This window comes from Dendrobates tinctorius, unplaced genomic scaffold (assembly GCF_039654945.1).
Source record: "Dendrobates tinctorius isolate UK_male_01 unplaced genomic scaffold, ASM3965494v1 ptg000024l, whole genome shotgun sequence".
NCBI lineage: Eukaryota > Metazoa > Chordata > Amphibia > Anura > Dendrobatidae > Dendrobates > Dendrobates tinctorius.
Window position 1 is genome coordinate 18746809 of NW_027361692.1, and position 27393 is coordinate 18774201.

Consider the following 27393-nt stretch of genomic DNA (forward strand, 5'->3'; position numbering starts at 1 on the left):
CAAATGATTTTTGAATCCATTAAGAAAGAAACACCAAACACCAAACAAATGTACATTGTTGTGGTTATAGTAATCATTTGATATATATATATACACTCACTGGCCACTTTATTAGGTACACCTGTCCAACTGTGTGTTAAGACTTAATTTCTAATCAGCCAATCACATGGCGGCAACTCAGTGCATTTAGGCATGTAGACATGGTCAAGACAATCTCCTGCAGTTCAAACCGAGCATCAGTATGGGGAAGAAAGGTGATTTGAGTGCCTTTGAACGTGGCATGATTGTTGGTGCCAGAAGGGCTGGTCTGAGTATTTCAGAAACTGCTGATCTACTGGGATTTTCACGCACAACCATCTCTAGGGTTTACAGAGAATGGTCCGAAAAAGAAAAAAAATCCAGTGAGCGGCAGTTCTGTGGCCGGAAATGCCTTGTTGATGCCAGAGGTCAGAGGAGAATGGGCATACTGGTTCGAGCTGATAGAAAGGCAACAGTGACTCAAATTGCCACCCGTTACAACCAAGGTAGGCAGAAGAGCATCTCTGAACGCACAGTGCGTCGAACTTTGAGGCAGATGGGCTACAGCAGCAGAAGACCACACTGGGTACCACTCCTCTCAGCTAAGAACAGGCATCTGATGGCTACTTTCAGCAGGATAATGCGCCATGTCATAAAGCTCGAATCATCTCAGATTGGTTTCTTGAACATGACAATGAGTTCACTGTACTCAAATGGCCTCCTCAGTCACCAGATCTCAATCCAATAGAGCATCTTTGGGATGTGGTGGAACGGGAGATTCGCATCAGGGATGTGCAGCCGACAAATCTGCGCCAACTGTGTGATGCCATCATGTCAATATGGTCCAAAATCTCTGAGGAATGCTTCCAGCACCTTGTTGAATCTCTTCCACGAAGAATTGAGGCAGTTCTGAAGGCAAAAGGGGGTCCAACTCGTTACTAGCATGGTGTACCTAATAAAGTGGCCAGTGAGTGTATATATATATATATATATAATAAAGTGGATGCCCAATGAAAACAAATTATCAGATATTCCTTAGATCAGTGAAAACTTACTAATTGGTGGGGGTCCAAAAACTGGGACTTACGCTAATTGGCAGAACAGGGAATGTTCACGGGGCACATATATTCTTGTTGCAAAATGAAGGGGTAGGTCAGATTCTTAACTGTTCCATATAGCTGCCTGGAAAAGCCAAGTGCAGCGCTGGTCAGCTTTATAGAGAATGATGGAGTGGTGGAAAACTGCACCCACTTTCACCTCATTCTAATGGAGATAAAAGTGTCCTATTCTTCTGCTCGGTGCAGGCTTCAGCAGTGAGACTCCCGCTGATTATAAAATTCCTGCAGATAGATGACAACCCCAAACATTTTGTCTTATTGGACAGGTCAATTCTGATGACAAAACACACAAATGGAAATAGAATGAGAGATTCTGATACATTATTGTATAACATTATACCCCTAATACACTGCGCAGAAGCCCACAAAAGAGTAGTAGAGATGACATTTACAAATTTCCTGAAAATTTAGATTTTAACAACTGACTTCTACTTTGATGGATTCTATATAACGTTCAAAAGTTTTTAAAAATAACCAAAGATTATACTCACCTGTTCTATGTCCACATATTAAAAGCAAGGCCACAGAATGAGGGATTAAAATTCAAGAATTAGCGCAGCATAAAAAGTGTAACAATAATTACCTGCCCATGTGACAGACCTAATGCACAGGATGCAGAAATCCCACATAATAAAGATGGAGGCAACATATGTGCAAAATACTGATCAGAAAACCACTCACAATTTACCAATTCATGGAGGGGTTTTTTCTCTGTATTAAAATTGCAAACAGCATGATCATACTTAGCCTTGACAGAGCTTGCCCTAAACAATAGAGACAACGAGGGCATGGGAATGTCCCCCATCTTCTGTAATCTAGGATTTCATTCTATGTATCCATGTTTTGAGGGAGGCTACAATGTACTCCTGGTGGTCTCTTTAACTATATATGGACTTCATTACTGATCTCCCTGACTCCATGGGTATGATTAGCTATGAGTTATTGTGAACCAATTTTCTAAACAATGCCATTTGGTTCCTTCGGCTCAGTTGATCCATGCGCAGGACTTGGGTAGATTTATTCCTTGTTAAGGTGGTAAGATTACAAGGGGCTTCTATGAATATTGTCTCCAACCGTGGATCCCATTTTATCTCCAGGTTCTGGAGGGTTTTATGTAAACACCTCTAGATACTCTTCACACAGCTAACAGTAAAGGGGATGGGGAATTTAGCAGAGTCCTTCCCAAGCCCACTGTTGCTTTGCAGCTGGCTTCTGAGGATGCGGCTAGAGCCTAGTTGGGACTAGGTAGATTCCTCTGCGAGAAGCCCTGAGAGTGTAGCATGAAGAGAAAGGGAAACAAACCTGACACCAACCCTCAAAGAGAGCAAACAATACTGCAAGCATCACTCACTACCATAACACATAGGAATAAACAGCAGGGCAGGGAGCTGGGAACAAGGTTAAATAGTCCACTTGATGCTGAAGGAAATAATCAGGTGTTGAATACCTCCCAATCATCCCAAGACAACTACTCCCTGCTAACTTGCACAGCAGAATTGACGCAATCTTACCATTGCCTAGTGCCAGACACAGCAGCACCCTGCTTTGCCTGGCAACCAGGGAACACAATTTCCCATGTTCCCTGGGCAGTGAAGTCCATGGGAGATATGGCATGCTGCATTCACATAAATCTTACTACTCCAGAACACAATGCTCCATAAGATTGGAACATTTACCATGCATGCATGGTAGCTCCGCCTCTAGGGTCAGGACAATGGTGCTGCTTGTGACCGGAGGAGCATATCACCAGACCCGATCAATGCCCAGGTAAGAATACAGTACCACAAATCCTAGCAGGTAGGTTTTTGAGTGATTCTTTCATCAGTATTTTGCACCTGTTGTATCCATATTAACGAGATGGGTTTGGTGAATCCCAATAGTGCATTAGTTCTGTGACTTGAGCTAGTAAATACTGTTGCCTTTTCAGACTTTTCTACACCCTCCCCTAATGTGTGGTGCCACCTCAGCCTCCCACTTGGTACTCAAAACTCTTCCTTCAGTCACTTTTCTCTCTTTGAATCTTCCAGTAATAACTAGGCATCACAGTGTCATGTGACAGGATGAGGCTTAGTCATTACAGGAGGACATAAAACTGTAGCAAATAAAGGACCTGGTAGGGCGCAGAGATGACACAACATATGAAGTGTGGTCCTAGGCTAGGTGAATACTATCTGTTATTATTTTTCACCCATTGCTAGTAATCCATTTGTTATACTTTGGGGGGTCTGAAGAGACCTCAGAGCATAGTAAATGTCTTTTCACAGCAATCTTGATACAACCTAAATTATATTTAAAGTAAATCAAATCTGCAAACAAATTCAAGAAAATTTCAGGACTTTCACTCATCTCTAAAGAACAGTATATACAACCACTAAAGAATGGATAAAGTGTATTTTTTTGTTTGTTCCAAAAAATCAATATAATACAGTACATAGAACAAACAGATGTAGAACATTGGCCATGCAAAAACCCCTGTTTAGATGAGGTTGTTTTAACTGAAATATTCCCAATTCCCTTTTGTGTCTGTTTGTCAGACATTTAAAAAGCACAATTTACTATGTCTTTAATAAAAAACAAACTTTTCTCAGAGTCTTCTGTTTAAGCAGAATATTAGTTATGTAATGAGAAAATTTATAGCACAAAATACCATTGCATGTAATGCTGACTTTGATATTAAATTAACATATACTGTATTTTGCAGATTATTAGACGCACTCTCAAATTTGTGGAGGAAAATGAGAAAAATGTTTTTAATAAATTGGTGGTGCATCTTATAGTCCACTTTTATGGTAGCTTTCAGAGGGGGTGGGGTGCAGCTGCGATGTTGCAGGGTGCTGGAGATAGGGTTGCTGCTGCTGGAAGCTGGTGGTAGCTGCATGAGAGGGGTGATGCTGCAGACCACGGCAGCCATTTTCCCTAAGTCCACCTCAGTGAAAACGATGTCAAATGTGGGGACTCTGACAACATTTTGTTAAAGCCCCCGAGTTCTGCTGCAGCCTCTCTTTGCCTTGCACCCCCTCCTCTGACAAAGCATTGCCCCACTCCTGCCGCTGCCAGGTTCCTTCAGCAGTTACCCTGCCTCCTGGGACTCCCCATAAACTACATTTGGACTTTAAGACGCACCCAAAATTTCACCGCAAATTTTGGGGAAAAAGGTGGATCTTTTAATCTGAAAAATACGGTAGCTGTTTTTGTAGATGTAACAAAAGCATAATAATTGTTTGCGTAGAAGAAAAAAGTAAGGTTTTAGCAAACTGATCATACAAAAATTTATTGTATCCATGGAAAGTGTTATGTATGGTTGACTTAAATAACTAAAAGAAATACATTTTTATTTATTTAGTATCGGCTATTTTTGGCACATGCTGTAGTTGTTTTACTGTATCTTAAGAATATTAATTTCACATTATTGCTCCATACGATAAAAAAATCTAAATAAAACCTTAGAAAATTTGTTCAACTGTTATGTGAGATAAAAATAAATAATAATGCTAAATAATATTACGCATGATGATATATATCGATCAGACTATAGATAGAACATGTTAAAGAAATAGCAAAATAGAAAATAAAACCTGTACATTTTTTCTTATTAAACATATTTAAAACATCCAAATTTATATTGATCTGCTACTAACACTACCTGGACAGAGGGCAGTGTTATTGCAAACCCTTGTTTCTCTTAAGGGGCTGCTGCAGTGTGTCCCGTAAGGTGGTACACAAGTTCTGGTTCGCACCTGCGACCCTTGACCACAAGTAACTGAACAAGTACTCCATTGGGACCACTCTTCAACACCAGATTCACCTGTATGCAAGACAACAAATAAAAATGAATATAGCCTTAAGTATTATGATTTTTTTGATAGTCATGTGTTTAATATGAATTAACTACAAGATGGATAATACGGTATGTTACATGCATTCAATGATTTTCAAGACATGAGGACACTCAAATGCCACAAATTGCATTTATTTTTTATCTAGCACTGAAAGAATTTATCAAGGCTTTGATATAACAAGTTTTATTTTTCCACTTATTTCAAATATTATTTCAAATATAAAATAAAAAAATTGGTAAATTTAAGCTTTGTGAGAATTATCATGTACAGCTCTATATTACACAACCAAAAGTAGTTCAGTTTTGCACTCTAAATTTTTTGATAAAGTATAACAGTTCACATATCTTGACAAAAATTATGATATTATTTTAATAACAAAGACTGGTACACGATTGTGGGCTACTGATGGGTCGCCATGATGGCCGAGTGTCTGCTGAAGATCACAATACCTTCCATGACTGTTCTTCTGTGATTGCCTGCTTCTGGCTGGTGTTCATAGGAGACCATTATTTGTGCTATTTGGAGCAATAATGTGATATTGCTCCAGCACGGTGGCTCAGTCGTTAAAATTCCACCAAGGACAACATCTGCAAGGAGTTTGAATGTTCTCCCCATGTTTGCATTGGTTTCCTCCCAGTTCTCCAGTTTCCTCCCACACTCCAAAGACAAAATGTTAGGGAATCTAGATTGTGAACCCTAATTGAGACAGTTCCAATAATGCCTGTAAAGCACAGTGGAATTAATGGCGCTACATAAGTGAGTAAAATAAATAAATAAAAAGTAAAATATTGCTGTTCACAGCATGAGTGATCATATGATCACAGGTTCAAGTCTCCTAAGTAGACTAATACCAGTGAAAAGTGCAGAAAAAGTTTAAAAAAATATGAAAGAAATAAAAAAAATGTTCAAATCTCCACCTTTTCCATTATTGAAATAAAGAAATAAAAAATTCTGCACTGTTACGTGTGTAAAAGTCTAAACTATCAAAATATATTTCATTAATTTACCTGATCTGTAAACTCTATAGTGATTTAAAAACTTCAAAACTGTATTTTTTGACTGTTACAACCACAGAAGCATTGCAATTAGAGACAATCAAAAGAAAGTCCACATATACACCAAAATGTGATTAATAAAAGGGATAAAAAAACAAGCCTTCAAAGAGCACCATTAACTAAAAATTGAAAACGTTATGGATTATGGCGATTTCTATTAATTTCAAAGCATTTTTACTACTTAAAAAGAGCATATTTGGTGTCTCCGTAATTGTACTGACCTGGAGACTCATATTGTTGGGTAATTTTAATTGTATAATGAACACTATGGAAAAAAAAATAGCAAAATTGCCTTTTTAATGCAAATGTTGCAACACTGTAAAAGTTTTTCCCACTTTCTAGTACACCAAATGATAAAATAAATGATGTCACTTAAAATCACAGCTTACCCTGCAATAAATAATCCATCGTTTAGCTGTGTTAATTAAAGAGTTAAAAAGTTATGGCTCTCAGAAGAAGGAGAGGAAAAATAAAAACGCAAAATTGGAAAATTGCCATATGGCAAATATATCAGTGTTCGCCGCCCTAAACCTTTGGCATTATCTAGTGCACTGTATTCAAGGGGAAAATGTAATATAATATTTATTTATGAGAATGAAGTGAATTCAGAAGCAACTGTATATGATAACCAACAATCTGCAACAGGAAAAATCAGATTTTATGCCAATCTTGAGAACTCTTATCATTTTAGTAGACTGATAAGCCTTGACTGAAGGGCCTGTCACATATAAGCGATATCACTAGCAATATCGCTATAACGTCACAGGTTTTGTGATGTTATAGTGATATTGCTAGCGAAATCGCTATGTCTGATATTTACCTCCGACCCGCTCCCCTGCTGGTTATCGCTGATTGCGTGAGAATGTCCTGGACTGTTTCTCGTTGTCAGATTCCTGCTGGGGCTTCCTGTGGAGAGACAAGCGACGAGCGTGGATGCGGGCGGGAGGACGTCAGGATCACCTAGTGTGACAGGTAAGTAATGACCCCCGACTGCTGCGATGTCACTGGTAAGATCTGCCTGTGTGGCAGCTCACTAGCACCCTCTTAGCGATGCACCAGCGATCCTGACCGTGTTATATCGCTGGTTGGGATCGCTGGTGCATCGCTAAGTGTGACAGTACCTTAAGACATGGCAAAATAGTATGCCTATCAATGTTACATTGACAGACCTAATGTGAGGCAAAACAAAAGAGATCCAGTATGCCATAAAAGCAATCAAGAGATCGCATGGTCAAGTCACTTGTTGAGACTAAGAGAGAATGTAAAAAGAAAATTTCATAAAGCAGAAAGAGCTCTTTTCTTATTTTAGAATTGTTCAGGTGATTTTGGCCATACAGTAGCTGGCATATATGTCATTTTACAGATTATCTGTTACATAATATAATATAAAATCATATGCTTAATGATAATCATATCATACATGAGTACTGGCTATCACTGCCTGGGTTTACATGTATATTTTTTTTTATCAGGCTTAGTCATATTTAGCTTGATGCAACCAAATGGGTCAGAACTGATGTCAAATCTGATGTAAAAATGTATGAATGTATCAATGAAAAAACTGAGGCACTGGATAGGAAAGAATTATCATATGGCAAACAATGAACCAGTTCCACCACCAGTTTCCATCTGGTACATTTATCACACACCAGGTAGAACTTATGATGCATGCCTTTACTATATATGAAAAGTTTTTGCAAGATAGTGGAAACCAACCCAGGTTAAACATCCATTAGTATGCCTTCATAGTTTCTTTTGATGACACATAGTTTAGATTTTTTTCATTTTTTATAACTAAACTCTTATGCTTCAACACATGCTTGTTAAAAAGTAAACCTAAATCAACATAAATGTTTTTATACAATTGTGCATAATTTCACTTCTAGTTTAAAATATTTACGGTAGGCCTGTATGCTTCAAGCAACTAAAACATCTACTGCTAATTTGAGTTCAAACTATGCTACATTAGTATATAATTATATTAATTAGCACTTTAAGTAGAGGAGCAAAGGTTAATTTTAATTTGAAATTTGAACTCTCAGGTTTTAATCTACTTTAAACATGGTTGTGAAATGTGGTTCTAAAATACAGTGTTGGCAAATCAAGAACTGAAAATTTACAAAGAGCATAGCTAATGTTTAATGCTAGTCATTAAACATGTAAATCAATTCAACCTTTTTGGAGTCTCATGTCTTCTTTTGCCATAAAATAGGTGTGCCATTGATTTTGTGTGATGAAAGTGTGCACTCGAGAAAAATGTGACATTCAAAATTTGCTGTTCTGGAATTTAATGCATGTACAATGGCAAAAGGTGCATCATTTATTGTCTTACAAGCTGCTACCGGGCCAGATTTAAAGGATGAATCTGCTTTGTTATTCAATCAGTGGATTTGCCATTTATTTTTCTAATTTTTCATAATGTACATATTTATTGACAAGTAGGAATTGAGACTTTACAATTCGCTAAGCTCAGCTCACTTTATTTTTAATATCCAACAAAATATTGGATTCAATGCAGCAATATATCAAAACTTTATTCCATATTAGTTTAGTTTATCTTTCTTTGCTTTTACGCTCTCTCTATACGCACATATATACATACTGTATATGTACTTTATATATATACAGTATATATATATTATATATTTGTGTGTGTATACAATAAACCTTTGAAGCTATGAGTAATTTTTTAAGGTTTTCTGTATCTATATATCAGAAGCCATAATAATATTGCAATCTAAAGACATACTAATAGGGAATTTAGATTGTGAGCCCCATCGGGGACAGTGATGATAATGTGTGCAAACTGTAAAGCACTGCGGAATATGCTAGCGCTATATAAAAATAAAGATTATTATTATTATTATATACATATGTATATCCATGTCTCCAAGGTACCCAGTGGTAAAAGAAGTAACAGTAGCATTATCTCAAGAATTGGTGAACATTTTAATAATCAGTAAATTGCATAGGTGATTATTTTTACAAGAACTATCTAGCAATACTTATTTATAATATGGTATTATCCCTTTTACACGCATATTTTATGATTACGTGTCTAGATTTAAAGGAGGAGATTAAGAATTTAATAATTGAGAAAAAAACTGAGAAAAAACTGTCCATATATACAGTTTATTCTGAAAAGCTGTAATTGCTGCCGACAAAGATAATTATAATTTAAATATGCTTTTATATGAATATTGATATCAGTGAGAATCTTCTCTGTATTTCATAACTGTGCAAATTTACTGTACAGTGATTTGAAATACATTTGAGCAAAAACAAAAAAAGAAATAACATGGCACTTCTAAAATTTAAGAAGTGTGCTACTTTATCAAGGGTTTTCTGGCCATCACTATTGATAACCTATCCTTGGGAGAGGTTAGTAGACAAAGAGAACTTGGCACACTAACATATGATGCTCTGTTGTGAAGTTGTTTTATTATCTAAGAATTCAAAAGAGTATTGACATTTCAGTCTTGTACAGTGAATCTGATCATCAAACCACTGAGGTAGCAAAATACAGAAAAACGAAAAACACAAAATCATTCAAATCGTATTATTCAACAGTACATATTAACGTGTTATATAACAGAACGTGCTATATAACAGTCGAAAAGTGACAATTCAAGAGGACAAAGAAAGTTAGTAAATAAATATAGATAAAGCTAAATGGTATAGTAGTTGCAAAAACAATAATGGAAGCAGAAATATAAGGTATAGAGTGAGAAAAGCCCTTTGGATTTTATACATTGTCTTTCTGTTTCCATTATTGGTTACATGAGAATTATACTTTTGAGCATTACCGTGAATTATTTGATCACTTCCTATGTTCTCTTAATTGCATTTTATATTGCTTACAATTGAACTGATATCCAATATCTTGATATATCATTGTATTATAGGATTTGACTGAGTTTGACTCTCTGCTGATATCCCCACTATCATCATGGTTAACTTCAATATACCCATTGACACTTCCCTCTCAGCAGTCACTAAAATTTTATTTATCACTTCCTCCTTCGGCCTTCCTCAATGGTCTTCTGCAGCCACTCACAATGATGACCACACACTGTACTACATCTTCATCCGCATCTGCTCCCTATCTAACCTCGGTAACTCACCTCTCCCTCTTTCTGACCACAACCTACTTACAGTCTCTTCACTCTCCTCTCCAGTTCCACAATACCCACCCCACAAACTTGCACATCCTCTTAGAAATCTTAAACACATCGATCTACACTCACTCTCACTAATCATGTGTGGCTTTTTCATCAGGAAAGCCACACATGATTAGTGTGGTGTTTCCTATTGAAGAGGTCACTTGGACTTTGGGGCTCATTGGGTGGATCACCTTCCTTTGTGTGTGGTGCATCTGGACATGCGATTGTTCAGCGGCGCAGGTTGCATCCACATTGACACTTTCATTTATCTACAGCATGGTCACTTGCTGACCAGTGAATTTGCTGCAGCGAATAACTTTAAATGCTTTATCAAAAGCTCCATCTGGTGAGTAGAATTTGATACTATCAATACACTTTGACTTGGATAAGACCCTATTTGTGCTGATGTCTCCAGCAGTATCCCATCATGCTTCAAACATGCCTCAATGACACCCATCCTCCAAAATCTCTCTCTTGATCCATCCTCTGTATCTAGATATCATCTCATATCGCTTTTCCCATGTGCCTCAAAACTACTGGAACAACACGTCCATTTTGAACTGTCTTGCCAGCTTTCTTCCTGCTCCATCTTCGATCGCTTACAATCTGGCTTCCGACTGCATCACTCCACTGAATTTGCGTTAACTAAAGTCACCAATGACCTACTAACTGCCAAAGCAAAGCGACACTACTCTGTCCCCCTCCTCCTGGACCTGTCCTCTGCCTTTGACACAGTGGAGTGGACCACTTCTTATTACTACAGACTCTCTCATATCTTGGCATCATAGACTTGACCCTATCTTGGATCTCGTCATACCTAACAGACTGGACATTCAGCATCTCCCACTCTCACACCACCTCCTCACCTCTTTCTGTCAGAGTCCTGCAAGGTTCAGTTCTGCTCTTCTCCATTTACATCTTCAGCATGGGACAGCTCATAGAATCTCATGGCTTGCAGTATCGCCTTTATGCTGATGATACAAAGATGTACCTCTCTGGACCAGATATCACCTCCCTACTAACCCAAATCCCACGTCTGTCCGTTATTTCATTCTTCTTCTCCTCTAGATTTCTAAAACTTAACATGGACAAAACAGAATTCATCATTGTTTCCCCATCTCACTCGACTCCCCCAACAGACCTATTCATTAAAGTAAATGGCTACTCACTCTCCCCAGTCCCACAAGCTCACTGCCTTGAGGTAACATTTGACTCTGATCTTTCCTTTAAACCACATATCCAAACCCTTTCCACTTCCTGCAGACTTCAACTCAAAAATATTTCCCTTATTCATGAATTTCTCACCAAAAAACCCTAGTCCATGCACTCATCATCACACGTCTTGACTACTGTAACCTCCTACTTTGTGACCTCCCTTCTAACACATTTGCACCCCTCTAATCTATTCTAAACTCTGCTGCTTGACTAATCCACATATACGACCACTATTCCCCTGCCTCTCCTTTCTGTCAATCCATTCACTGGCTCCCCAATACCCAGAGACTTCAGTTCAAAACCCTAACCATGGCATACAAAGCCATCCACAACCAGTTTCCTTCATACGTTTGTGACCTCATCTCCCGGTACTACTTGCACACATCTTCTGATCCTCACAAGATCTCCTTATCTACTCCCCTCTTATCTCCTCTTCCCACAATCGCATACAAGATTTCTCCTGTGAATCCCTCTACTCTGGAACTCTCCATCCCAATATATCGGACTCTCGTCTACTGTGGAAACCTTCCAAAGGAACCTGAAGACCTACCTCTTCCGACAAGCCTACAACCTACAGTAACCACCAAACTGGTACACGACCAGCTTCTACCCTCCCATACTGCATCCTCACACATCCCTTGTAGATTGTGAGCTCTCGTGGGCATGGTCGTCTCTCCTCCTGTACCAGTCATGACTTTTATTGTTTAAAATTATTGTACTTGTTTTTATTATTTATACCCCTTTTCACATGTAAAGCACCATGGAATAAATGGCTCTATAATAATAAGTAATAATTTTTAATAGTTTTTATTTTCTGGTTTTATTGTGTATTATTACTAATGTTGGTCTAATGAAGGTTTGCAGAACAGGACCAAACATTCAATATTATCTTGAACTGTAAAATAACAAAGTGACTTCAAAGCAGTCTGCTATATTAAGGATTGGAACTCTACTTAGGCACCTATCATCCAGCTGTGCCATGCATCCCATCTATATTATCCTTTACAAAAACTCATCAGTATGTTGTGGTGGTCCAACACCAGGCACTTTCATTAATCAGCTGTTATTGAACAGAGCTTCACTGCAACAGCTACATTCAATTTGAAATGGCCACTGTCAAAAACTGCAATTCAGACCACCACTGATCTGATATTGATGACCCTTCTTAAAAATATGTATATATGACCTAACAACCCCTAAAATTCCCTATAAAAGAAACAAATTGAAAATCTTTAATTCAACGTACTACACATTTATGCTTTTTTGTAATAAATTGAAATTTAAAGAAAAAAAACACAGCAAATAAACACCAATGTCAATGCAACATAATACTGAAATACTGAAATACCGCCTGTCTTCAGATTCTTCAAATGCAATAAGAAATCAATTCCAAATATTTTGGACTTGATTATGTCCCTAAGGACACTTTCATAGGCAATGTATGGACCATTTTGAACGGAAATTTTTCAGCTTTTTATTCAGATGGGACATGGGGTGGTAACTGCTTTGACCAGATATTTTTGAGAGATTTTTGCAAAATAGATGCAATTTATATACAGCATCTTGAATTGTGGTGGTTAGTGGCTTTTTGGCACATTTATTTTCAAAACATAGTTTGCTGACAGTATGGTTGGTATCTCAGCTATTTTTCCTTGCAAGTTTCTTAGCATAAATAGATAAGTCGCAGGTCTGTCTGACCTTGGTCTGGCTCCATAAAGATGGCTCTATAAGTATACAGCAGAAATATGCCAGAAAAATAACCCCTCTGCTATAGATGCTTCATTATTATTACTATGCTTCATTATCATTATCAGTCTGACAATCAATCTGCTCCAGCCTCAGGTACCTTCATCATCTATATTTTCTGACCCCATTCACCCTGTATCTGTCTGTCATTACTGGTATGTCCACTGGCTGCAATATCATCACCCATATTTCCTGACCCCACTCACCCTGTGTCTGTCATTACTCATATGTCCACTGGCTGCAATATCATCATCCATATTTCATGACCTCACTCACCCTGTATCTGTATGTGATTACTGGTATGTCCACTGGCTGCAATATCATCACCCATATTTCCTGACCCCACTCACCCTGTATCTGTCTGTCATTACTGATATGTCCGCTGGCTGTAATTTTATCAACCATATTTTCTGACCCCACTCACCCTGTATTTGTCTGTCATTACTGGTATGTAGAGATGAGCGACTTTGCCTTTTTTAGGGTTGAGTCGGGTTTCATGAAGCCCGACTTTCTCAAAAGTCGAGTAAAACGAAATCGGCCGACTATCAGGAAAAGTCGGAGGTCCGACTGAAACACGAAACCCAATGCAAGTCAATGGGGAAGCAAAGTCTGCAGGGAATGGAGGACACCTACATGCCAGACCGATTTTTTAAAGTGCGCAAAATCTCTCTCTCTCCCCGGACGCTGCACATGTCATCTCGTTGCCCACAGTGTACATCCTTGCTCACTGGCTGAAAAAAGTCACGTGCAAGCATTCTGTGAAATCCGACTTTGGCGCTTGGGTCGACGACCGCATGGCTGACCTCACGCTATGGTCGGGTTTTGCTCGGCTTTGGCGAAAGTCGGCGACTTGTGAATCTGACCGACCTGTTTCGCTCAACTCTACTGGTATGTCCACTGGCTGCAATATCATCACCCATATTTTGTGACCGCACTCACCCTGTATCTGTCTGTCATTACTGGTATGTCCACTGGCTACAATATCATCACCCATATTTTCTGACCCTACTCACCCTGTATCTGTCTGTCATTACTGGCATGTCCACTGGCTGCAATATCATCACCCATATTTCCTGACCCCACTCACCCTGTATCTGTCTGTCATTACTGGTATTTTTTTCCCCTGCATGTTTGTCATCTTAATTCCTTGATGCTACCACACATTTGGCTTTATTTATCCATTGGATCTGACCACTTCCTGTTTGCATTTTCCCTTCTGGCTTTAAATTGTCCTCTCATGTGTCTGTGATCAGTCTCCCTGCTGCCCCTCCCTTCTGATCACACCTGGCCTATTTCACTTAGTTACAAATGCAGAGTCGCAGGTCTTTCTGACCTTGGTCTGGCTCCATAAGGATAGCTCTATTAGGATTCAGCAGAAATATGCCAGAAATGAGCCAGAAGTGAACAGAAGGTATGACTAACCACTGTTAATAATTGTACTAAATTTTTTCTCCTTCCTCCACACTTACTGTCATCATGCTGACATACGCTCTAACAGTTTTGCCTCCATTGCTCCTCACTCTCCTTTGTTATCTGCAAACCCCAGCACCCTCTAACCAAGTTATAATCTCTCCTTCCATCTTGCCTCCCCCTGACCTCCTCCGCTGACCTCCTCCTCAACATCACATCTCTCCTACTAAAACATAAAACAAGCTGGCACTATCTTTCTCCCACCTTCTCTCCCTTTCTCTGCTTCTCCTCTCTGCTGGCGACATATCTCCCAATCCTGGACCCCCACTGCTCATACCTTCCATTAATATCCCTCCTAATGCTCCCAACCCAATATAAACACCCAAAATCTCGTCCACTTCAAATCCGTGCCCGTGACGGCCACCACCCTGTTCCCTCTCTCTGGATCACTTTGTAATGCCCGCTCTGTCTGCAATAAACTCCATGTGATTTGCGACCTCTTTACCTCTCATTTTTTCTTCTTGGGCCTCACTGAAACATGGATGACACCATCCAACAGCCTCCCTTGCTGCGCTATGTTACGGCGGCCTTCACTTCACCCACACTCCTCACTCTGTCAACAGACATGGTGGAGGAGTGGGTCTTCTCCTTCCTTCCAACTGTACCTTTAACCCAATTCCACCTCTACCCTCCCTTATCCTCCCCTCCTTTGAAGTCCACTCTGTCCGCATCTACTCTACCTCCAACCTCCAAGTGGCCATCATATACCGACTTCCCGGCCCGACCACAGCCTTTATTGACCAGTTTTCCATCTGGCTTCTTCACTTTCTCTCTGCTGACATTCCCACCATCATCATGGGTGACTTCAACATCCCCCTTGACACCCACCAGTTGGTAGCCTTACAACTCGTGTCGCTCACTTCATCTTTTGGACTTACTCAGTTGTTCTCTGCAGCCACTCACGCAGAAGTACATATATTAGACCTTGTCTTCACCCATCTCTGGTCCCTATCTAACTTCACAACCTCCTCTCTCCCTCTATCTGACCATCATCTACTCATGTTCTCATCACTGTCCTCCTCACCTGTCACCCATGTCCACCAACTTGTGCACCCCCATAGAAACCTCACACATCTAGATACTCGCACACTCTCTGACTCTTTTCTACCACTGTCCTCCATAGCTTCACTCCATGACACAGACACTGCCACTAGTTTCTTCAATGCCACTCTTACATGAGCCATTGACACGGTCACCCCTGAGAGAGAGACAAATCAATAGACAACCTGACACAATAACATCACTAAAAAGCTTCGGCCAGTATCCAGAATTGCAGAGCGGCTTTGGAAGAAAACTCACTCGCAAGACGACTTTACCTCATTCAAACAAGCAACACTTGCACTCAAATCAGCGCTCACCTCTGCTAAACAGGTCTACTTTACACTCCTTGTATCTTCCTTATCCCACAACCCCAAAGAATTCAACAATTTTTACTCCCTCCACTGCCTCCTCCAATTTCCTTAATCTCCACCTAGGACTTTGCCATGCACTACAAAAATAAGATAGACCAAACAAGTCAAGTCTTTGCTGTCTGACCACCACCACCCCTTTGTATACCAGACGATTACTCTAACCCCATAACTTACCTCTCCAAAATCACAGAAGGAGAGCTTGCTCATCTTCTCTCCAAATCACACCTCACCACTTGTGCGCTTGACCCCATCCCATCCCACCTCCTCCCCAACCTCACCACTGCACTTATCCCATCCCTAACCCATCTCTTCAACCTATCACTAACTTTTAGTACCTTCCCCTCTGCTTTCAAACATGCCACAATCACACCTTTCCTCAAAAAGCCATCCCTTGACCCGTGCGCTATGTCCAGCTATCACCCCATATCTTTGCGCCCATTTGCTTCAAAACTTCTTGAGCAGCGCTTCTATGCTGAACTTTCCTCTCACTTTGCATCTAACTCGCTCTTCGACAACCTACAATCTGGCTTCCGTCCCCACCACTCCACTGACACTGCTCTGACCAAACTTACTAACGACTTACTTACAGCTATACTCCTCTATACTCCTCCTTCTAGACCTTTCGACTCTCTATGACACAGTTGACCACTACCTCCTACTACAAATCCTCTCTTCCTTTGGTGTCGAAGACCTTGCCCTATCTTGTCATGTCTTCATAAAATCTTACAACCTGTAATGACCACGCAGCCACCTCAGCACCATCGGAGCTACTGCAACCCCTGACCTACAGTCTCCTTCCTCATATTCCTGTAGAATGTAAGTCCGCAAGGGCAGGGTCCTCTTCCCTCTGTACCAGTCTGTCATTGTTAGTTTGTTTACTGTATGGATATTTGTAATTTGATGTAATCCCGTCTCATGTACAGCACCATGAAATTAATGGTGCTGTATAAATAATAATAATAAGGGCAGTGTTCATTCAAATTGAGTTATCATATATGACAAATCATGCCATATTTGCTAACAAACTAAAGACCCATTTAGGTTGACCCAATATGGCTAGAGATGAACAGATTTGACAACTGAAATTTTCAAATTGAACAGATTTTCCCAGCAAATTATTCTCTTTGAATTGAATGTCTCTCATTATTCTGTGGGCTCTCTCCAGGACCAAGCACATGATAAGCATCCGATACAAAAAGCAAAAACCTATTCTCACCTCAAAAACTAAACTTATACTCACCTCACTTCTCATCTGTCTGGATCCTCCATTGCTCACTGCTTGCCTTCCAGTCCTCAGAGCCAACTCTTTACTCTGTCACAGGCTACAACTTACCACCTTTTCACTCTAGGCTAGGAGTTTCTACCATGGCTAGGCTTTGGAGGTCTCTGTGCATTGCATGTCATGACGTCATGTATGTGTGATGTGCAGTGATCACTGAGGCATAGTCATTGGAAGTCACAGCCTAGAGTGAACAAGCCAGGAAATGCAGCTCGCAATTGGGGAAAGTGTTATGATTAGGTAACCAAGGAGGATAGCAGGGGAATAGACTAGGCAGCCAGATAACCAGAGAAGTTGGTAACTTAGTGGATTGCAGACCCCTAAACTGAAGACACAACTAGAATTAGCCGTGGGATGTGCCTACAATGCCCTAGACGCCTCAGCACAGCCAAAGAATTAACTAAACCTAAAGAGAGAAAAGGGAAAGCTAAACTGCCCTGGAGTAGAACCCCAAAGGAATAGATAGCCCCGAACATATATTGCTGGTGAGACAAGATGAGGCACAAAACACAGGCAGAAAATAGAGTAAGCAAGTGATGGAGCCCAAACTGTCTAGATAGAACAGGACAGGAAAGGATACTGTCTGCAATCAAGCAAAAAACCCTAAGAAAAAATCCAACACATCTGATATGCAAAAATACTGAGGCCACACGACCTCTTCCCCACTAAATCAGAACTCTGGTGTGAACTGGATGCAAAACAAAAGATAATGATCTAACGGGATTAGAAATACTGAAAAGACTGACATGAGCTGTGGTATATGGAACAGAGTCCAACACAGGTCCCAGCAGGGGACAAGGCTGAACTCACACAAGAAAAGCAGAAATCAGAGGAAAGCAAAAAATGGATCAAATGCAAAAAGATTCAAGCAGACAAATAACTTATCTGAAAGATGCAGGACAAAGCAGGAGGCAAGCAGACTTCCAAAATACTCTGGAAGAAGACCAAATCACCGGCAACAATTGAGGGAAGGTTGCTCACTTAAATCTCTCCAGTCTGTAATACCTGATCTCCAATCATCCTCCTCAGGTGATTGACTTCTGTCAGCCTGACCAGCTCCATTACCAGCAGCAACCATCAGAGGGAGCCCAAACTCAGAAGCCAGGTCAAAAGTGCTCACAACAGGAAAGGAGAGATACTGTAATGACTGCACAGTGGGCAGTGAGCAGCAGAATGGTTGGACAGGTGAACTGTGAGGTTGGTATAAGGCTTTTCTTTTGTTCTTTAAACTTACTTTTTTGCATATTCTAGTAGAATTCAATTCCACTTGAATAATTACATTCTTCTCTATCCATGGCTATTAAACAAACAGCAATTGGCTTGATGCCAATCAGTGCTCTTCTAATTGCTTGTTTAGATAAGTCAACTGCACTTCCATGAGAACAGAACACTCATTATTCCACTTATTTTGTTCATATGGAATATCTAACAGTGTGCTACTTAAAAATGATCTCACTTAATGATTGAACATTTGATTGCCTAGTGGCTGGGAAACGAGCATTTCTAATAATGCTTGTTCCTACTTATGACCCTATATAAATGTGCCTTGAAAAGTTTTTTAAAAACATTTAATAAAACATTTAATAACAGTTATTTTGTTTAGCACACAATATAGTAAGGCAGTATTTACAATTTATCCTATTAGTAAAATTCTTAGAGATTTTAACTTTGAAGCATGCAGATCTGTAAAGTATGATTTGTGCTATAATGTAGACTGGAATCACAAGTGCAGTTTTTGTTGTAAACACAGTAGAAAGAAGAGAAGCAAAGTATAAGTATTTTTTTTCACTTTGAACAGGCATTTATCCAGGAGGGTTTAATGTTCTATAGAGAATGCCATGAGTCAAAATAGTAGAAAAACCTCCACACCTTGAGCATAATTCATTTTGCTGAAAAAAATGCAAAGAAGACATCAAACTAAACTAAAACGATACAAACCAGAATGCTTATCATATTACTCACTGACCTGTGAGCTAACATCTGCCTAGCAACAGTTTCCCAATCTCGTAAAAGCTAAAAATCTTTAAAAATGCAGCAAAAATAATGAACATGGCATTTTAAAAAAACATTTGACCAAATTCACTTATCCCACATAACAGCTTTCATAAACTTAAACTAGATAGTATGAATGTGCATTAAATGTATCATAGTGGTTCATGCAGGAAAATAAATCTGGTGCATTTTTCACAATGTCTGGTCTACATCACCTATTAGTTGGCTTACTGTGTTGTTCTTTTATACTTTTTGACCACTTTGTAAATAAAAAAACTTTTGAAAAGTATTTGTGTTTTTTATGGGGTTTTATTTAAATGATATTTGTGTGATGAGGTACTAAAGGAAATAAACTTACACTAATTTTTGGATTTTTTTGATGTTGGCTTAAAAGCAAATTGCATCCAAAACTCAAAAACTGCAAGTGTTATTCAATTCCTTTCATTTATATCCTCTATTTACTGCATTATAACATCCTGCATAAAACCAGCTTTACCCTGCACAAGGTAATAATTGCAATGCATGCACAAAGTTTTTTATGTGAAGCAATGTTACTGTATATGTAAAAATAGTAATAATTGAAATAATAATAATTTCCACATTCAGATGTATTCAAAAAGCATGTCCCTGTGCTGAGCTAATCTTATTAATGTGTGCTTGCTGTGTTCTGTGTAATGGCTGTGTCTGACCATGCTGGAACATGGCCTGATCATGCCACAGCTTCTGGGCAGGGGAGGATGCAAAAGAGACATAGCAGCATGGGATTGATCGCAAATAATTTTTACTTTGAGGTAAAACATTTTTTAAAAACAGGCAGAGAAATTATTTTTCTCACAAAATGAATGAGTTGTGTTCCCATGTATTTCCTCAATCTGTATACTCTCTTTTGCTTCCACCCCTGCCCAGGAGATGTGGTATGATCAGACCATGTCCCTGTACAGTCAGACGTAACCATTACACAGTACACAGCAGGGACACATTTATAAGATTATCTTAGCACAGGAACATTTTTTTAAAAAACAACCAATTCTAGAAATTATTTATATTCCAAGATCTATTGATTAAAATTAGCTTTGTTCATGGTAAAAACCCTGTAACTACATTTTAGATGTAGTCTCAGGAGCTCCATCATTTGCAGCAGACACTGGCTGAGCTCCATCTGCCGCTTTTAATCTCTTAAATGCCACATACTTTAAATGAAGCCATCAGAGATTGACAGTGTCATTTAAAGCATGCAGTTGGAGAGTGCACTGTTCCACATGCCCATTGACCTACCTATAAAGTGTTTATGGGGTGCCAATGAATTGCCATGGTATCTATGGTACTGCTTAAGACCTTGCTGCTGGCATCTTGGTACTTATGTGCAGTTCAGAAGGAAGTGATTTTACTATGTGCTGAAATACTGTGTAATATGTAGCAGGGCAACCAGGTGATTGCAGAGTCAACTCACTTACAAAGTAAAGTTTGTAAAAAATATTTTAAAAAAATTCGAGTCATCCCTCTTTTTCCCACATTGAAAACAAAAAATAAAGAAATAAATAAAAAATATGGCTGGTTTGTTTCCATAAAAATCTGACCTATCAAAATATAACATTAATCGGTAAACTCGATTGGTAAATGTCTTAAAGGGAAACAAGATCAATACCCCAAAATTGTGGACTGTCTGGTCTCTCCAACATAAAACATGCAAATTATCAAAATGTATGTACCCAAAATGGTGTCAATTAAAATGTCAGCTCACCATGCAAAAATATCTATTACATACAGTAACAGAATTAATAATCAAAACCTTTCAGGTTTCAGAAAATGCAACACATGCAGACATTCTGATTTTTTTTCCAACACTTAAAAAGTAAAAATAAAAGTCTGTATTGCTATAACTATACTGAGCTGGTAAATCATAATCTAGCATCATTTTTCCCGTATAATGAACATGATAAAAAAAGAAACCCTATTGAGCAATATATTTTATGCAATTTCATTGCACTTGGAAATTTTTATATCAATAAAAAATATAAAGTTGTTGCTCTTGGAACAGTAGAAAACACAAAAACATTTGTCCAGTTGGGAAATGTGTTAAAGTGTAATTTTTAGAGGTAAAAAAATTATAGCAAAAATAATTGAATGAGTAGAAACAATTTTGTAATCCGTATTCAAAAAATAGTATCAAAATCAATATATTTTCAAAAGTAACCTAAAATGTATTATTTTACTAAATGTTTATGTGCTATCATAATATTTTTGCATTGTTTTATTGTTAGACTTTAAAAGACTACTTAAAAACACATTTTTCGGATTCACAGGACAATTTTATGGTGCATAATGCTAAAAGCACCTCGCGCACAAGTGATATAAGCGTCAACTTGTATAAACAAAACGCTTACTGAATTTTTACACTTTTGACTGGTTTTGGCTGCAAAACAAATAAAGTCTTGTACAAGTAATATTAGAAGAGAAAGCTATTATCCAATATGCTGTAAAGCCTGTTGGGAAGAGAGCAATACTACAAGAAAATGGTGTATGATGATGATCTGGTGTATTAGTGACTACAGTAGTATAAAAACAATTGTCAGAAAAAATTATAAAGATTTGACATATTACTTGTGATCTCTACAAAAAAAGGAATAGTAGATTTTATTTTTGCGACAACCAGCACAGCAAAGGAGTTCAACTTTTATTTTTACAAAATGTCAGTTTTTACCAATGATTTTCATAGAGAAGAGATTGCTATGAGATTATTGATTTATATGTATTATGTGGGATCACATTTTTGCTCAAAAAGGTAGGCCAACAAGTAAAATTTATTTTGTATCCTAAAATAGGTGATAAATGTTTGATCATGGAGGGCCCTCAGTTATCATAAGAATAGGATCCCCTATGAACATGAGGACAGTTATGCATGTCATACATTTCTTTTTTTGGCTAAATTAATGTGAATGTGGCAGACAAGAAAAAACTCACACAAGTCAGTCATATATGTAAATGGAAATTTGAGGTGGATATGAAAAACATAGAAGGAATAATAAAAGCTAACAGATCCCAGAAACCACTGAGAAAATCTTGTAGTGCCTAGGGATGTTGAAAGCCCAAGATCCAGTTCATGACTTCTCGTACAACAAGGGCACTTGATTACTATTTTTATATTTTGTGGGTCCCTCCCAGTAATAAAAACATATATAAACTATTTTGTGGATAGGTGGCAAATGTTTTATCTTCAATAAGATTTTTTTATGAAAGAAACAATAGTTTTACATTACAATATCAAGGTATTGTGAGATGGTAATGTGGCAAGAAATATGCTGCCTCCTAAGACCTGTGCTATGCTAGTTTATCCTTGGTAGGTTTACAGTGTATAAACTGACACGTTCTTTTTGAGAACGTTTATTAAACCCAATGAATATAATTTTTTCGTGTATTTTACACCTACCTATCAGTATACTTAAGTATATAAGCAGGCACACAGGCATTAGGCATATGCATTAATACATTTTTATACTGCTATATACCATATATACAGTAGTGTGCACCATAGTTTTTTCTAAGATTTGTATTTTGGAAAGGAACAAATTCAAATAATTTACTAATGATGTCAATAAAGCCAATTGCTGTGACACCTTTCCACAAGAAATAGCATATTTAATCTATCATTTTAGCTAATGGAGAGTAGTTTGGGGCATCTAGCAGTGAAATCATTTATATGAGATGTTTATTTTTTTAGACTATGCTATTATATATTGAATTTCTGCTGATATTGTAATTTTTTACTTTATATTTATTCTTCTGTTATGTCAAATATTATTGCTATTTTATTATGACACTTTTATTCTGACACTTCTATTGAAGATTTGAAGTAAATAATGTAGCAATATATCACTCACCCATTACAATTACACCTAATCCACGTGACATAATGCTACTGCATGACCCTGCCAAAATTACTTCTGAGTAGGGATGAGCAGACCTGTGGTAGTTCGGGTTCTGGTACCAGACCCGAACTTTATTACAAAGCTAGGCTCGGGTATGCGAACTTGAGCCAGAACCCAAAACCCATTGAAAAAAATGAAGATCCAAACTTGTGAGCAGGAAAAATTCTCTCTCTCATAGACTTCCCCTGGAAATTTGAACATTGCAATGATCTTCTGGGAGAAGTCCGTGTTTGGCGTTTAGCACTGGACACTAATTGTCTGATAAAAACCACAAACTTTTAAATTCGTGTTCACTCATCTCTACTCCTGGGTAAAAAAAAACCAAAAAAACATTTTGGCAGATTGGAAACACTTTCAAATCATTTTTAGGGTTCATTAAGACAAGTGAATGAATTGGATATGTGCTATCCGATTTTTAATAGACAGCATATTGACCCAAGTTATTTAACAGTGGTGTTCAGATGAATGATTTTTTTGGTCCGAGTATCCATCAGCAAAAAATCACAGCATGCATTATTTTCATCCAAATCCTGGATGAGACTCACACATTCAAGTTTATGGGTGTGAGAATAAAATCAGATCCCACACATCAGAATGGCATCCAATTTTTAAAGATTTATTTCAATTGTAAACCTAGGAAACTGTATGCGATTTTGTACATGTTTTAATGCAGTTGTATGAAAATGGATTGCATATGGATAGCACATGGACATGTAACACAGACACACAGCTGGCACATGGATGTTAATCTGATAAAAATTTGAAAAAATTGCCCCAGTTTTCTTGATGAAAGTGGAAAGATTTTTCATACGCTAATCTGTAGGCACCTTTAATTCAAGCTAATGCTTTGTTTTTAATAACACTTTAGAAAACAGATACAAGATGATAGATATTTGGGATGTGCTAATTGTATTCATTGAATCAGTCATTCCCCAAACAAGTGGAAGAAACAATATGTCCCATTATAAACCAACCAGTCCCACTTCATGAACACAACATACAGTACAGTATTATTTCACAACAATTTCATGTACATTGCTTTTAGGATTAAATTATTTAAGAAATGTTATCTCCAAATAAATTATAGTTTTTGCCAGCTTTGTATTTCACACTGCAAACAAGATATATAGATATATTTTAGCTATGCACTTATAATATTATATTACCAAAATTTACCATATACCATTGCCTTAATTACATGTAAAGCTACAATATATGGTATGTTCAAATTATATATTTTGTTTTTGATCATGTGTAATTAATATCATAACATGTTGTCATTGTGTATTATTAATAAAAATGTGGAATATGTTTCTCCCGTTCTGTAAAGATCCAGTCTTGCCTGAATTGTTGAAATTCAATTTATTTTGTATACTATGCTGATATTCATTATGGCTTTCCATGTTTATTGATCTATATAAAGCTTACTACACAGGCTAAGTGGAAACGTTATCTTATAGACTTATAAAGTGAAGTGACCTGGCTAGTAGATAGACCAATGTAAGAAAACACTACAAGATGACCTAATACAGCACAGAGCAATAATTTTACCTTTAACAAATGTTTCTGCTTGTCTCAACTATTTCTTACATAGCATTTAGAGATATGAAAAAATGTAATATATTGAAAAAAATCACGATTTCTTCATTTTGTATTTATGGTTATTCACATCAATTAAAATAAAAAGGGACATATTCCTTGTACAGACAGATGACCATATGTGATTGCTACATATTAGCTTAAAGCTTAACATTAATGAAGTAGTTTATCTTTATAAAAAAGATTCTGGCTATTACACAAAATAAGCAAAGTTTCAAAACCACTTATGTTCCTTATTGTTTTGAGTTATCAGAAAGTAAAACTCAGCTATAAATAAAAATAATGGAAAAAAATCAATTTGTTAGGTTTGAAATTTACTCATTTATTTAGCACTAAAGTGATTTTAGATAATAAAATATTACTTTGTCCAGGTCAGGAAGACATCCAGAGACAAACTGATGCCTCCTGTGATAAACGGGTGAAATAGGAAACAATGGAATAAGTTTCATGATTGTTTCCCCTCTGATAATTTTGTACTAAAATGGAAGTCATTGCATTGGGAACACAAACTCTTAAAAGGCAAAAACAATAAAAAACAATATATCAGGCTTTGGTTATATAGTACATTGAGCTGATTTACTTACTAGAGAAAAAGTGGAGAAAATAATTTAGAAAACAAAGCTCCACTCTTGCTTTGCTTTGGGCTATTAGTCTTACATTTCACATTTAATTTGCAACAGTATTTATTTATGCAATATGAAACTTTAAATTTTTTGCTATTATTTTTTTAAGCATCTTTATTCTCCATTTCTATACAATTGCTATGCTGGCTGAATATTCTGTACAGAACTAGATTAAAGGGAGTCTGTCAGCAGGATAAAAACTTCTAAGTTGTGTATATGTGTATGTAAGTCATAGAAAGTTGAATTGAATGATGTCAGTATATCTGTGATCCTTATTATTGAAAAACCCCATGTTTTTCTTTAATGTGTTAATATGTAGATAAACTGTTAAGATCTATGGACCGGACATAGATCTCACTAGGAATCTGCCATCAAAGCTTATTTTAAATGAAAGCATGTGTTAAAAGTGTGAGATATGTAGATCAAGAGACTGTCAGTCTTTACATGTCTCACACTACTCAAACTAGTAGCACACGCTTTTATTTAAAATAAGATCTGGAGGCAGATACTCATACAAATCAGTTCCCCACCCATCATTCTGAGCAGCTCATTTACATATTTAAGAAAAAGGTGGATAACGCTGGAATACAATATCAGATTGCAGATATCAAGGTATTATTTTATTCAACTTTCCATTTTCTACATGCTTATATAAGATGACATAGATGATTTACGAGGGCGGATCCTACTGACAGGTGCCCTTTAAAATATAGTAGTGCTGCTTCTGATGACTGAACTCAATAGAGAGAATGTTTGCTCAATAACAACTATGCATATGTTCATAAGTCATGAAAAATGGAACTGAGCAAACATACATAAACTTTTTTAGTTAAGCTGACTACTTGATGTCTTGTTATTGGTCATCCTAGTAGAGCATTAATTAGGATTTCTGATTTCACTGTCAGTAAAGTAGTATAAATTAATTTTCAAAATAATTGAACCATGGTATAAGGAAAGATAGCAAATAATATACCATACGTACTGTAGGAAAATAAGTGGAAACTGGACTAAATTTTGACTCACATAAGAATTTACATATACATCTATTTTTTCACAACTTTTATTTACATTGCTAGAATGGAGTTCATGTATAATTTTTTCCTATAAACAGGCTGAGACTGGCCCACAGGAAAACAGGTGAATCCCTGGGTGGGCCCACTACTTCACCTATATGAGCATTAACTGGCACAATTTACTTTTTTAAATATGTATAGACAAAGGAAGCATCTCGTCATTCAGTTATCATACTGCCTAGTTTATTATTATTTAGCAGCTTAGGTACATTTGTGACTGAGGGTAATATAATATTTGCAAGTAGCTGAACAGTAAGCCAAGAGAGTAAATGTTACAGGTAAGCCCTTGGCCCCCATTTCATCACTGCCTTTAACCCCTTAACCCCTGGAAAGTATCTTCATCTTTGCATTTTCATTTTTTGCTCCCCTTCTTTTCAGAGCCATAACATTTTTATTTTTTTGGGAAATATGGCCACGTGAGGGCTTGTTTTTTGTGGGAAGAGTTGTACCTTTGAACAACACCATTGGTTTTAACATATCGTGTACTTAAAAACAGGAAAAAATTCCAAGTGCTGTAAAATTGCAAAAAGGTGCAATCACACAGTTGTTGTTTTTTACCATGTTCACTAAGTGCAAAAACTGACCTGCCATTATGATTCTCCAGGTCATTATGAGTTCATAGACACCAAACATGTCTAGGTTCTTTTTTATCTAAGTGGTGAAAACAAATTCCAAAGTTTGTTAAAAAAAAATTGCACTATTTTTCAATACCCATAGCGTCTACATTTCTCGAGATCTCAGGTTGGGTGAGGGCTTAATTTTTGTGTGCCGAGCTGATGTTTTTAATGATACCAGTTTGGTGCATATATGATCTTTTACATTTTAATGCAATGTTGCGGCAACCAAAAAATTGGAATTCTGGTAT

The 27393-nt window shown here is 37.5% G+C and overlaps 1 protein-coding gene across 6 annotated transcripts in view; it reads right to left on the bottom strand.

The window, feature by feature from the left end:
- Positions 1-27393, bottom strand: part of ADGRB3 (adhesion G protein-coupled receptor B3) — a 1461501-nt gene that overhangs the window by 947171 nt on the left and 486937 nt on the right. For 5 of the 6 annotated variants that reach the window (XM_073569395.1, XM_073569393.1, XM_073569394.1 and 2 more), the window contains exon 4: positions 4780-4941. The exons of the other annotated variant lie outside the window; for it this stretch is intronic. In XM_073569395.1, coding sequence (XP_073425496.1) covers positions 4780-4941 — 162 coding nt within the window. The remainder of the gene's footprint in view (positions 1-4779; positions 4942-27393) is intronic. 6 annotated transcript variants of the gene reach the window in all.